This window comes from Trachemys scripta, chromosome 8, assembly GCF_013100865.1.
Source record: "Trachemys scripta elegans isolate TJP31775 chromosome 8, CAS_Tse_1.0, whole genome shotgun sequence".
Lineage (NCBI taxonomy): Eukaryota > Metazoa > Chordata > Testudines > Emydidae > Trachemys > Trachemys scripta.
In genome coordinates this window covers 50,406,538-50,419,866 of record NC_048305.1, presented here as the reverse complement: position 1 = coordinate 50,419,866, position 13,329 = coordinate 50,406,538, and the positions used below count along the sequence as shown (strand labels likewise).

Sequence of the window (13,329 nt, the reverse complement as noted above, 5' to 3'; positions counted from 1 at the left end):
TTCAGGCTGCGGCTCTCCACGGTGCACGAGCCGAGCAGCACCTTGGTGGTGTTGGAATGGGAGCACTCAGAGCCGCCAATCGGAGTGCAGATCGTCGATTACCTCATCCGTCAGGAGAAGATCACCGACCGAATGGATCATTCCAAAGTGGAGACCGGTGAGGGCAGTGACGGAGGGTGCTGCTCCTGCAGCAGCCAGAACTGGGCTTTGCTCGGGCTCCTCCTTTGCTCTGGGGGTGGGGTGGCACTGGCAGCCAATAATGTTCATTCCTGGCTGGATGAGGAACACACTCATCACAGCTCTGCCTTTTGCAGCATTGGCTTGGTAGCAAAGGGTGAAATCAAGAGCAGAATGCTTTCAATGGTGGGGGGTGGGCCCCCATCCAGCAAAGTACTTAAGCCCAGGCTCAACTTTAAGCCCATGCTTAAATACTTTGCTGGATTGGGGGAAACAGCTGCCTGTTTTCACTTACTTGCAGCATTCCGAAATCCGTCTCTTCTTGGTCTGAAAGCCTGCACCCTAAATTCCTCCCCAAGGTTATTTCTGAACTCCATGTATCTGTTTTCATTCCGAAACCCTGTGCCTCTGCTCAGGAGAGGAGACTTCATTCCCTCGACCTCAGATGTTCCTTAGCGTTCTACCTGCAGAGAACCAAATCTATCAGAAAATCACCTATGCTATTTCTTGCCATACCGCAAAGGTCACTGGGACGAGCTATATCCTCTCAGGGAATCTCTAAATGGATTCCTGGGTGCATCATGGTGTGCTCCCAATTAGCACATATCACCACCAGAGCACACGCTGCCTCTCCAGCATCCTTGCAGGAAGTACCATTACCGGACACATGCAGAGCAGCAGACTGGAGTTCCAGTCACACATTCCCAAAACAGAACACACCAGTTCGGGCCTCGGCTGCGGATGCAGCCGTGGGAACTGCAATGCTTCAACACATCTGTCTTACCAGCATCTTCGCACCCTCCTCCTGACAGAATACACTTGCCCACCGCCCACGCGTGGGATACACATAGGAACCAGCACTCGAAGAAGAAGTGGAGATTACTTAGCAGTAACTGGAGGTTCTTTGAAATGTGTGGTCCCTGTCTATATTCCACTGCCCGCCCTCCTTCCCCTCTGCTTCCTATCCTACTGGATTCGTGGTAAGAACAGGAACCGGAGAGGCGTCAACCTGCACTGGCTCTTATTTCTTCAGTCTGGGGGACAAGGAGAACTGTGTGGGCCAACGGACACCACTTGTTAGCATTTCCAGCCTCGGGCACAAGGCATGCATCCCCACCCACATGTGGAATACAGATAGGGACCACACGCATCTCAAAGAACAGCCGGTTACAGGCAAGTAACCTTCATTCACAATCACACCAGTCTCCATCCTCACTTCTTAGGCTGGAGACCCAGTGATTGTGAGGCTATTTGTATTTCTGTGTCTGCAACGGGGACACTAAGGCTTTTCCTCGAAAGCTCCATAGAACTTCCACTTGCCCCCTAGCAGAGAGGTCACCGGCCTAAGAGCCTTGATCGTGTGCTGCAGCTCAGGGTCAAGGCAGGACACAAGAGCAACATAAACATTTTTCCTACTTTTCCCACCAATCCATTTCCTCCCATTTCATAGCTCCCAATTGGCTAATCTCACACGGGAGGCAGTGCACGATGCATCACTCCAAATCACCAATAGTCAGCCTGTTACAAGGTCCTTTCCTCATTGCTCCTGACCCTCCAGGAAATGTCTGATCCATCACTAGGTATTGGGCTCAGTTGGCCAGTCTTGTGACCCATTGTAGCCTCTCCTCACCCATCATCCCCTGCTTAGGTTCTGGGGCATGGGAAGATAATTGCCTCAAATCTCCTTTTCCCCTCTTTCCCTAGAGACAGTGCTGAGTTTGGTGGATGACATCATCTCCGGAGCCAAATCCCCCTGTGCGATGCCGGCACAAGTACCCGACAAGCTGTCCACCACCATCTCCTTGATCATTCGCTGCCTGGAGCCTGACACCACCTACACGTGAGTGACGCTGCCTCTAATTGGCTACGCCCAACCTCGTGTGTAACACTGCCGCTTCTGATTGGCTACTCCCAAGCTTTCTCCTCATCTTTTTAGGGGGCCTGGAGAAAGGGAGCATTCATTCTCCATTCTCTTGCGTGGCAAGCACCCCCCTATTGGTTCATGCTGGATGTGCTCCTGGAACTATACACAAATATTAAATTATCATCACCACCGTGTTGGCTAAGCTTGCCAGGGCTGTCCACTCAGCTGGACAGCATTTCCCTGTCGGTGACGCAATAACTCTTGAATGCTGCATTTGATCGAGTCTGGAAAAAGTTCGAGACTTCAAGGGCAAGAACTCTATTGATTTTGGGGAAAATGGGGAAACCAAAATGGGGACAAATGGATGGAGCCCCATCAGCAGTTCAGCACAGCCCCAGCTTCATGCACCTCTGCAGGTGTCTGAAGACCAAAGAACTGTTTGATGGCACCTGTTAATGTCTTCAAGCCAACCCATCTCATCTGTGCCTACCTACCACTAGGGTTTAACATGCGTACACCCTGAATGATTCTTCTCCCAGACAGAAGGAATAATGGTGGAGGAAGGGGAGTGGGAGGGAACACAGCCCCTCGCATGGGGGAAAGGGCAGACAAAGCCCCTGGCAAACGGGGTGGGGGAGATTGGCGTGATTAGGGATGTGGGGCATACAGAGCAGCTGGCATGGGCAGAGGAAGAATGGGGAACCCTGGCATGGGAGGAAGTAATGAGGGGCACCCAGAGCCCATGGATGAAGGAGTCTCTGAAATAGATTGGGGTGGAGGGCGGCACACAGAGAGGTTATGAGGGGCAAGGAGCCCCTGGTGTACGCCAGGAGCTGCGCCTACATAGGTTGCGAAGGGTGCATCCCCCTCGGTTTTTTATCCCCCCAGTGGAGAGGGGAATCCAGGCACAGCAGCATGTGGGTATCCCCCTCACCTGCACTGGAGGGTTATTTCGCATTTGCAGTCATGGCCCAGCTGCTGATGGCAATGCCGGGTTCCGTGGATCTGTAGATTCAGAGATTGAAGCCCAGCAGCAGCTACGCGTGGCAGCGTTGGAAAGATCCTTACACCTGCTTGATGGTATTGTGCAGCCTCACCTTCTGCCAGGCCCACAGTATGACTCCAGTCCACATGGGATGTAGACTCTCACTGAGCGCCTGGACTGATGCCTGACTTACCTACAGCCCCACTCCCCTGGCTGCAATGGAGGAGGCTTATGATGCGGTCGCACCAAGGCTGCTGTAATTCTGTTCTTTCCTTGTCACCTCCTCCAAGGCTGGGCCCAGGGTGGAGTTTACGCATAGTGAGCACCTCAGATGGCATCAGATGGAGACAGCAGGCTCTTCGTATGTTAGCTGGCTCTTCCCTGCTGCTGGCCGGGGCTCTGCTCTGCATCATGCGCCAGGGTTCTGTGAATTGGCAGGGCTGTCAGTGTCCCGAGTACCAGCCCCAGCAGAGAGCTGCCTGCACTAGCCTGAGGTCACTGTGCTGCAAAGGGGATGCCAAGCCTCTTGTATTGAGTTCTCACCTCCCACTGGGTCTGCATGGAAAAGCAGCACAGGCCAGTTTGGGGCACCTGTGTCAAACAGAGCGAAGTGATGTGCATGGTAGGCCAGCCCCTTATCTCCTAGGCAATTAGTTGCATACATTCCTCTTGATGGGGGTCCGCCGTGTGCACCTGCATGTGTGAGCTCCAGATTCCCCAGTCTGTCCATCGTCTCCGTGCTGTGATAACATCTCCCCTCTCCCCCAGGTTCACGCTTTGGGGAGTTGATAACACGGGGAGACGCTCCAGGTCAAGTGATGTGACGGTCAAGACCCCATGCCCAGTGGTAGATGATGTGAAGGCTCAAGGTAACAGTGGGGGTGCTTAAGGGGGTGCCCTGGTCTGACATGCTGGACTTAACTGCAATGGATTGTCAAAGCATGGTTAAGCAGAACACAGAGCAGGCGAACCCCCACTCTTTTTTTGTTGGGCTAATTGAAGAGAGATGCCCAAGCCAAACCATGGGTGTAAACGGCCCTGAAGTTGGGTGGAATCCAGATCCTGGTTGTTTTTGGCGTCTCTGTAATGGGCGCACCTGAAACTCCAGAATTGAACACCCCTATAAACACTGGTGGTGTTTGGATCCGGATTGAAGCTTCTCAGATCCAGCCTGTTATCTGTCTGGTTCAGACTGCAAGACCCTTGGGGTAGGAATTTTGGCCCAGATCCTCAATGGGAACTAAGCACCTAAACATCTCTGAGGTTCTGGGCCTTTGTTGTCATCTTTGTCCGTGCCTACCTACAGCACTGCATTAGTAAATAATGACGATAAAGCGTGATGAGAACGAAGCACCCTCTTGGGGCTCCATGCATCTGATCTCAAAGGTTATGGGGACTTTGGAGGCTCTTGATGTAATTATTGCCTGAGGATGCACGGCTGCTTCTCTGTTGTTCATGCCGGGACAGAACCTTGTTAGAGGCAGTGGGAATCAGGTCAATACATCTAGATTGTGCAGGTGGAATGAGTGTGTTTGTTTAAAAATAACATCTCATTCTGCTTGGATGGGAGGTAATGGGAAGTATTGTTCTGAGTATGGGATGGGATGACTGGTGATGGGGGTGACAGCCCTACTCTTCTGAATAAACCAGTTCAGATCCCACTCAGCAGTAATCAAGTGGTTCCCACATGATGGCTGTCGGTTAGCTGGCCTCTCCCAAGCATCAGATCTCGGCCCCGTTCCCATTACTACAGCAATAATTTGCTGCCCCAATAGACAGCATCGTCCATTTACGGCTCTCAGAGTGTGGTGTCTTGCCCGAAAACCAAGCACCAGAGCCAGCAGTAATTGGAAGCCTGATTCACTAGAGAGACCAGGGTGTGAACGGTTGCAGGAACTGTAGCTGGAGTCCCTCCAGGTTAGGATCGAAGCTGATGGGAGGGTGAGTGGATGGAAACTTGCCTTGCCGTTGGTTGTTCAGGCTGATGGTGAAGTGTTAGAAAAGTTCCCAAAGGGTTGGCCATGTCTACGGCTAGTACAAAAAAATAGAGTCCATGAGCTTCGACAGGAATAGAAACCCTCTTGCTTCAGGGTATAAGCCAGCCTTAGTGATGGGGGTTAGGAGGCATCTTCACCAGGGCCGGATTAACTTTTTCTGGGCCCAGCGCCAAACATTTGTGGGCCGCCCCGGGAATCATTGTAAAAGGGGCCAGGAGTAAAAGCACAGTGGGGCAGGAGCTAGGGTTGGTCTCTGGAGCATGGGAGGGATCAGGAGTAAACTGCAAGCGCAGCAGGGCTGGGGAGGGGGTAAACAGGATCCCCGTCCCTGCCCCTGCCCACATAGAGCGGGTACCTACCTGGGTCTAGCCCATTCTCTTTGTCTCTCTCTTCATTGAGCTGCCCCTCCTCCCACAGCAGCAGGAGAGGTTCTCTTCCAGCCCTCTGGGGTGGGTGTTGGGAGTGGGAGGAGCGGAGGCTAATGTGGTTACTCCTATAACCGGACATTTAGTTTCCAGTCAGCACTGCTAACCAGACACTCAGGTCCCATTTTCTACTGGAGTTTCCAGTCTAAAACTGGATACTTGGCAATAGGGCTGCCAGAAAAGCCTGAGGGGAGGGAGAGGGGCAAGCAATCATTTTTAAAAGTAAGAGGGCTAAGCCTTAAGGGTGGGGGGCAAGTGGTGGATGGGCTAGGGAGTGGAGAGGAGCTAGTGGGCAGGGCCATGTCTGCTGTACTGCCCAGGTAGGTTGGAGACTGTGGGGATCTGCTGACACAGTATCCAGAGCCGGTGCAAGGATATTTTGCACCCTAGGTGAAACTTCCACCTTGCAACCCCCCCGGAGCATCGCTTATTATAAATTTTCAAAAATGAATACAGTGGAGTCACATCTTACGCGGGTGTTAGGTTCTAAGGTCACTGCATAAGAGGAAAATTGCATATAGTGAAAATTACCATAAAGTACAGTACACACAGTACACATAGTATATACTGTCTACACTAGAACAGGGGTCCTCAACCTATGGCATGCGTGCCAAAGGTGGCAAGCAAGCAGACCTTTTTTTTTTTTTTTTAAATGGCAGGCTGCAGGTCCTGGCCACCACTGAGCCTGCTGCTGGCCTGTGGTTCCGTTCACTCAGCTGCCAGCCAGGGTCCCAGCCGCCGGCTCCGCTCAGCCTGCACAGCCCGCTGCCAGACGGGGTCCCGGCCGCCGGATCCGCTCAGCCTCCTGGCGGCCTGGGTGAACGGAACCCCAGGCCAGCAGGAGGCTAAGCAGCGCCGCTGGCCGGGACCCCGACTGGCAAGGGGCTGGCAGCCAGAACCCCAGACTGCCAGCGGGCTGAGCGGGACCGGCGGCTGGGACCTCAGCCCGCTGCCAGCTGGGGTCCCAGTCGCCGGCTCCGCTCAGCTTCCTGCCAGCCTGGGTGAACGGAACCCCAGGCCGGCGGACGGAACCCCGGGTGAACGGAACCCCAGGCCGGCGGACGGAACCCCGGGTGAACGGAACCCCAGACTGTTCACCGAGGCCGGCAGGAGGCTGAGCGGAGCTGGCTGGGACCCCAGCAGGCTGAGCGGGCTGAGCGGGGCTGGTGGCTGGCAGGAGCCCACTGCCAGCTGAGTGAACAGAACCCCAGGTCGGCAGCGGGCTCAGCAGCAGCCAGGACCCGCAGCCTGCCATTTAAAAGAAAAAAAATTGGCTTGCGTGCCACCTTTGGCATGCGTGCCGCAAGTTGAGGACCCCTGTTCTAGTGTATACTGTACTTTATGGTAATTTTCACTATACGTGATTTTCCTCTTACACGGTGACTTTAGAACCTAACCCCCGTGTAAGATGTGACTCCACTGTAGTGTAGAAAAATTTTTTGGGGCACTTGCTTTTTGGCACCCCCAAATCTTGGCACCCTAGGCAGTCGCCTAGTTCACCTAGTGGTTACACCGGCCCTGACAGTATCCCCAGTCCAGGTGACGTGACAGCCAGTGGTGGATTTACAGTTAGTGGGGCCCCCCAGCCCTGTACTCAGCTTCATTTCTGGGGCTCCTCCTTGGCACCCAGTCAAGAAAAAGAACATTCTCTCTTATCTCCCCCTGCCCTCGTTTTTCATTCTTTGTTCTTCATCCTCCTCCCATAAGTAATAGCAAGTAAATGAAAATAAAGTGAGGTACCTTGATTGTTCTTGTAGTCTAACTTATTTTTCCACAGACCACTTGAAAATCACGGAGGGTCTCGACAGACCACTTAATGATCTTTCCAAATATTGTAAAAAAATGTTCGGGTGCGGGGTCTGGCCAGGAGCTAGGGCGAGGGAGGAGGCTCAGGGTTGGGGCAGGAGGTTGGGGTGTGGAGTGCTTACCTGGGGCAGCTCCTGTTTGGTTCTCAGGATGGGGCTGGGGAGGTGTGGGAGGTGCAGGGTCAGGGAAGGGGGCTGGGAGTGTGTGATGGGGTGCAGGGCACTGGGGAGGTGTGAGGGGGTGCAGGAATCAGGGCAGGGGGCTGGGAGCATAAGGGGGGATGCAGGAGTCAGGGCTGGGGAGGTGTGAGGGGGTGCAGGAGTCAGGGCAGGGAGCTGGTGAGCTGTGAGGGGAGTGCAGGAGTCAGGACGGGGCTGGATGTGTGTGAGGCAGTGCAAGGGACTGGGTGTGTGGGGGGGTGCAGAAGTCAGGGCAGGGGGCTGGAGGGGTGAGGGGATGCAGGGGGCTGGGGCGGTGCAGGGGTTAGGGTGGGCAGAGGGCTGGGGGGGTGGGCTGCGGTCGGGGGGATGCTCACGCAGGGGGCTGGAGGGGGTATATGCCCCAATTCCAGCCCCTTCCCCAAGGCCTCACCTCCACCTCTTCTCCGGAGCGGCGTGCTGCGGCTTGCTCCTCCTCCCCCCCCCCCCACTGGCAAGAAGCTGATCTAGCTGACCGGTGGCAGGCAGGGAGGGGGGTGAGGGAACGTAACATGCTGGGGAAAGAGGCGGGGGAGAAGCCTGGCTCCCGCCTCTTCTTCTCCTCCTCCTCCTCCTCCCCAGAGCGGCATGCTGCGTCTCCCCCCTCCCCCCAGCAAGGTTGATCCAGCTGATCGGCGGCAGGGAGGGGGAGGGAACGTAGCACATTGGGGAAAGGGGTGGGGCAGGAGCCAGGCTGCCAGCAGAGGCTGCCACGGAGCCGCAGCAGCTCCCAGCGTCAAGCTTCTCTGACCCCACAGGAGAGAGCGGGGGTGGAGAAGAGTGCGCTGGGGCCCCTTTCAACCATGGGCCCAGCGCCACTGGTGCCATTGTAAATCCGGTATTGATCTTCACCTGGGCCCAGGTTATCTCATAAGTGCCTGTTACGGGGTTCCTTGCACCTTCCTCTACAGCAGCTGGTATTGGCCACTGTCAGAGACATGCCATTGGACTAGAGGGACCAAAGATCTAATCCAGTCTGGGAAATCCTGTATGTTCCACTGTCCCTCCTTCTAGAACAGGGGTCGGCAACCTACGGCATGCGAGCCGATTTTGAGTGGCACGCTGCCTGCCCGATGAGAGGAGGGGGCGGAGAGGCCAGAATGCACCACACTTAGGGAAGAAATGGGGGAGAGGGAAGCTTGGCTGCCGCAGGATCAAGCTTCTGCCTCCTGCCCCCGCAGGGGAGAGCGATGGGGGAGGGGTCCCGGCCACAACTCTCCCCTGCGGGGGCAGGAGGCAGAAGCTTGATCCTGCGGCAGCCAAGCTTCCCTCTCCCCCATTTCTTCCCTAAGTGTGGTGCATTCTGGCCTCTCCGCCCCCTCCTCTCATCGGGCAGGCAGCGTGCCACTCAAAATCGGCTCGCATGCCGTAGGTTGCCGACCCCTGTTCTAGAAGGAGGGACAGTGGAACATACAGGATTTCCCAGACTGGATTAGATCTTTGGTCCCTCTAGTCCAATGGCATGTCTCTGACAGTGGCCAATACCAGCTGCTGTAGAGGAAGGTGCAAGGAACCCCGTAACAGGCACTTATGAGATAACCTGGGCCCAGGTGAAGATCAATACCGGATTTACAATGGCACCAGTGNCCCCCCCAACACCCAGCCCTCTGCCCTGACCTCGAGTCCCCCCCAACACCCAACCCTCTGCCCTGAACCCCCACACACACCCAGCCTTGTGCCCTGCACCTCCACACACCCCAGCCCTCTGACCTGACCTCGAGTTCCCCCCCCACACCCAGGCCTCTGCCCTGAACCACCCCCAACCCAGCCTTGTGCCCTGCACCTCCACACATACCCAGCCCTCTGCCCTGACCTTGAGTCCCCCCCAACACCCAGCCCTCTGCCCTGCACCCCCAACACCCCAACCCTCTGCCCTGAACCCCTCAGCCCCCACACAGTGGGCTGAACAGGCTGGCGGCGTAAGATCAGCATTTTAATTTAATTTTAAATGAAGCTGCTTAAACATTTTGAAAACCTTGTTTACTTTACATACAACAATAGTTTAGTTATATAAAATAGACTTAGAGAGAGACCCCTTCTAAAAAAACGTTAAAATGTATTACTGGCACGCGAAACCTTAAATTAAAGTGAATAAATGAAGACTCGGCACACCACTTCTGAAAGGTTGCCTACCCCTGTTCTAGAATATGACCTGGTGACACGGTATAAATTCCAGGACACCCAGGGGGAATCCTGGCCTTATTGATGTCAGTAAGAGTTTGCTCTGGACTGCAGTGGGTTCAGGATTTTGCCCCAGAGCTCTTTACTTGATATCTGACCTGGTTTGAGGTTACATTTCCTTTCTGTCTGACAAACGCACTGACAGCCCTCTCTGCCATCCTACCCAGAAATAGCAGACAAGATCTACAATCTCTTCAATGGCTACACTAGCGGCAAAGAGCAGCAGACAGCTTACAACACTCTGCTGGACCTGGGCTCACCCAGCCTGCACCGGGTCCTCTACCACTACAACCAGCACTACGAGAGCTTCGGGGAGTTCACATGGCGGTGTGAAGATGAATTAGGACCCAGGTAAGCCTGATAGCTGTGTCGGCTAGCGTAGCAGCTCTGCCTGAGACTTATTACCATTAGGAAGGTTAGATTTGGCAGATTGTATTATTGTGGCACATATAGGCCCAAAATGAGATCCAGGCCTCACTGCAGTTACAAGCTGCACTGCTGCTGTGCCCCAGGGAGGACTCGGATGTGGAGGAGGGCCCGTGGCATTTGCACTTCCCCCTCCCCCCCCAGGAAGGAGAGTTTCAGACTGGGTTTAGGGCTGCATAGGATGTGGTTGTAGAGGATACAGAAACAGAGGGTGAGATCCACTATCCCAACCCTCTCTGGCCAACTCAACCCTTGTTGATGTGACTTCCTGAGACCGGAGAAGAAGGAAGATCAATAAAAAACCCATGAGAAGAGGGACTTTGACAGGCACCATTGAGTCCAATCCTTGAGACTACTGAGTCCAGGAGATTACGTTTGGTTGAATGATTCTCAGAGAAAGGAGACAGTGCAGGGATGGGCCAGACTCCTTCTATCCCACAGCGAACACCCGCTAGAGATCAGAGACTAGAACACTGTGGTCAGGTGAATGCAAGGCTGTCTTTAGTTGCTGTTTCCACAGACTATTAACCTCCTTTCTCTGTGCCCCCTCCTGGATACTCTGAACAGTAGCTCCAAGTAGTCACAGCGCATCCCCCGACTGCCCAACCTCACCCTCTCACTGGTCATCTGTGAATCTGCTTGTGGGCACTTTGTCCCATGGCAACCATTCATCTGTTGAGGAGTCCTGCATCCTGGGTGAGAGCAGCAGAAGCCAGTATCACCCCGGGCTGAAGCTGGCTCAATGTCTTCCAGCGTGTGCTTTGGCGGAGTGATTTCCCAGCCTATGTCTGCAGGTAGCTTGAAGAGAGGGAAGGGGTAACTCAGACAGGAGGCAGTGGGATTAGGAGCTTTTCACCTTCAGGCACAACCATGGAATGGGTGAACTAACGCTCAGACCCCAGCCAAAATCAGGGTGACTTTAAGTCCCAGACAAACCCACAGCCACCAGCCCTGGTCTAGGAGAGGCAGGTGGGCCTGGGAACCACAGCACTCACACAGCCACCTTCTCCCTCACCCCAAGCTCCAGCTCCACCCTCCCCCACATCTTACCTTCAGGTGTCTTCAAGTGGGACTGGGGCTTGCATCTGCCGGGCTTTGGGGGGTATCAACGGGGGTATCCCCGGGCCTGGGAAGCTTTTCTCATTCCTTCCTCCCCAGTTGCCAAGGGGCACTGAGTGGTCCCTCTCTGTCCTTGTGTGGCTCTCCAGCAGATTCCCAGGGAGGGCCTCTGCCTCCTGTATCCTCAGCACATCTCCTGGTTAGGACAGAATGGCCCAGAGCCCACAGACAGACACAGCACCAAGAAGCTGGGAAAGAGCCTCCGTCCTGCTGCAAAAGCTGTGAGACTCCGCAGAGGCAGGCAGTACTCAGTAATCTCCATGGTTGCATTCAAGTATTAGTGGGTGTCTCCTCTTGTGTACAGTTGCTAGGGAACCTCCAAGGCCACCTTAACTCCCCAGTGCTAAAAAGACTATTAAGCCTTCCTTATCCCGGATGAGCATTGGGGCGGTTTCCTCTCTGCGCTTGCCAAGTGCGTGGGGTCTGGGCCATTCTGGCCCCACCAGAAAAGATTCAAAGACCCCTCCCCCCACCTGGCAGCTCTCTCAAAGCTGTATGGGGGAGGAAGACAGCGACTAAGAAGGCCTCCCAAGACATTTAAAGGTGTGGCATGGGGTTCCCAAGCCCTGGGGGGGTGGGGGCGGCTGAGTGGTTAGGTGTTCTGGGCAGGGGTTGTAGCTTCTTTTCAAGGTCCAGTTTCTTGTAGAAGTGGGTGTTCCAAGAGGTAGGTACGTTGCCATCGTTGGGCGTAGGCCCTGCTGGGGGAGGGCTGGTATTTGACATACACATACTGACCCCTACAGGTTTCTTGCTGCTCTTCCTCTGTCTCCTTTCTTGAAACTGAGCACCAGGAGGTAGTGACCAAACATCATTCCGCTCCAATGGTGGCTTCTGTGGGGGCAGCCAATTGCTGGGAACTAGACTAACCCCAGACTAGCGACCTTGTGACAGAGCCAGTACCAGAACTGGTCCTGATTATCCTCCCCTTGGGCATTCTCGGCAGAGGGGCCAAGGGCTGACTGGAACGTGGAGAGGGGAACTCCCCTGTCGTCCCTAGAGGCAGCCTCTTTCCGTCACGGTGGAGGTAAACCATCATGGCGTGGTGCACAGTATATGGGAGAAGTTCAGTCTCCAGGGCTGGCAGTGATCAGTACTGAATCTTTTGGTTGGTTTGAATTTCAAAGAGGAGAGGGCGACACTGCAGACAGGTTAATGTCATCCCCTGGAAATGTTCGAACATTTGACATGAAATGACAATTTCTGATGAAGTGTTTGCAGCTCATGCTGTTGGAAAGGAACGCTGAGGCAGCTGCAGAGGTTTCTGGTGATGACAGAGCTCAGAAGCCGGACCTCTTGGTTGATCCTCTGCTAGAGTGAAGCATGCAGGCTGGTGGGGACAGGAGAAATCATTTGCAGATGACATCATTTAGCCAACAGTGTGTTCATTTGACTGCTCTCTGGTACTCCTTGGGTGTCCTGGCCACCACATACAAACCCAGGCCACTTGGACTCCTGAGTGAGCTGTCAGGAGTTAGCACCTTCCATCCTCCTATGCTGTTCCTGGGCATGCTTTGTCAGAATACACTTGTGTCACTTCTCGGCAATGCTGGTTTGTAAGCAAGAGGTTTGGGCTAGAACCGTGGCTATTCCCTTCTGCCCCGTGAAGGCGCGCAGAGTGCAGTTAGCCAGCCACCTGCTCTAGAGAAGAACCAGCACGGAGGGACAGGTTGCCTCCCAGCGGACCAACAGTGGGTGTTTAGTGCCTGGTCCAAAGCCCACTGAAGTTAATGGGAGTTCTGTAGGCTTTGGATCTGGGCCTCAGTGACTCTGGGCCTCATACTGTATGATGCTGAGCCTGCTGGGGAGAGCTGAGCTCCTGCATTGCTAGCCAAGTGCTCATCGCCTCCCAGGAGGCATCACCTTGCTAGTCTGGGCCTGTTGGGGATTAGGAACAGGCTTCTGCAGCCTGGTACCTCCAGGTAGCTGCCTTAAAACCACCCATGTCAGTAGCAATCATCTAACGCCTGCAAGAAGCAAGTGGTGGGACATTCTGCCACCTTGCAAGGGAGAGCACCATGGTGGGCCAGCCTTGATTCCACCTTGCCCTTAGCCCACCAGGGATAGTAGTTGGCAGCTCCAGAATGGGGACAGCGGGCTGGCCTGGTTCACCGACCCCCTGCCTGCCAGGATCTCCCACGGGTGAGTGGGAGAT

At 54.7% G+C, this 13,329-nt stretch overlaps 1 protein-coding gene and 1 long non-coding RNA gene across 5 annotated transcripts in view; one reads left to right on the top strand and one right to left on the bottom strand.

Annotated features, from left to right (window-relative positions):
• LOC117881445 overlaps positions 1 to 11,857 on the bottom strand; it is an 80,362-nt gene extending 68,505 nt beyond the window's left edge. Inside the window, exon 1 of one of the 2 annotated variants that reach the window (XR_004646795.1) lies at positions 11,109 to 11,857. This is a non-coding gene — a long non-coding RNA (uncharacterized LOC117881445). The remainder of the gene's footprint in view (positions 1 to 11,108) is intronic. The other variant, XR_004646794.1, reaches the window with a different exon arrangement.
• ASTN1 (astrotactin 1) overlaps positions 1 to 13,329 on the top strand; it is a 202,717-nt gene that overhangs the window by 183,439 nt on the left and 5,949 nt on the right. For 2 of the 3 annotated variants that reach the window (XM_034778724.1, XM_034778723.1), the window contains exons 19-22: positions 6 to 157; positions 1,882 to 2,017; positions 3,795 to 3,895; positions 9,800 to 9,983. In XM_034778724.1, the coding sequence (XP_034634615.1) occupies positions 6 to 157; positions 1,882 to 2,017; positions 3,795 to 3,895; positions 9,800 to 9,983 (573 nt within the window). Of the gene's footprint in view, positions 1 to 5; positions 158 to 1,881; positions 2,018 to 3,794; positions 3,896 to 9,799; positions 9,988 to 13,329 lie in introns of those variants that run through there. The other variant, XM_034778726.1, reaches the window with a different exon arrangement.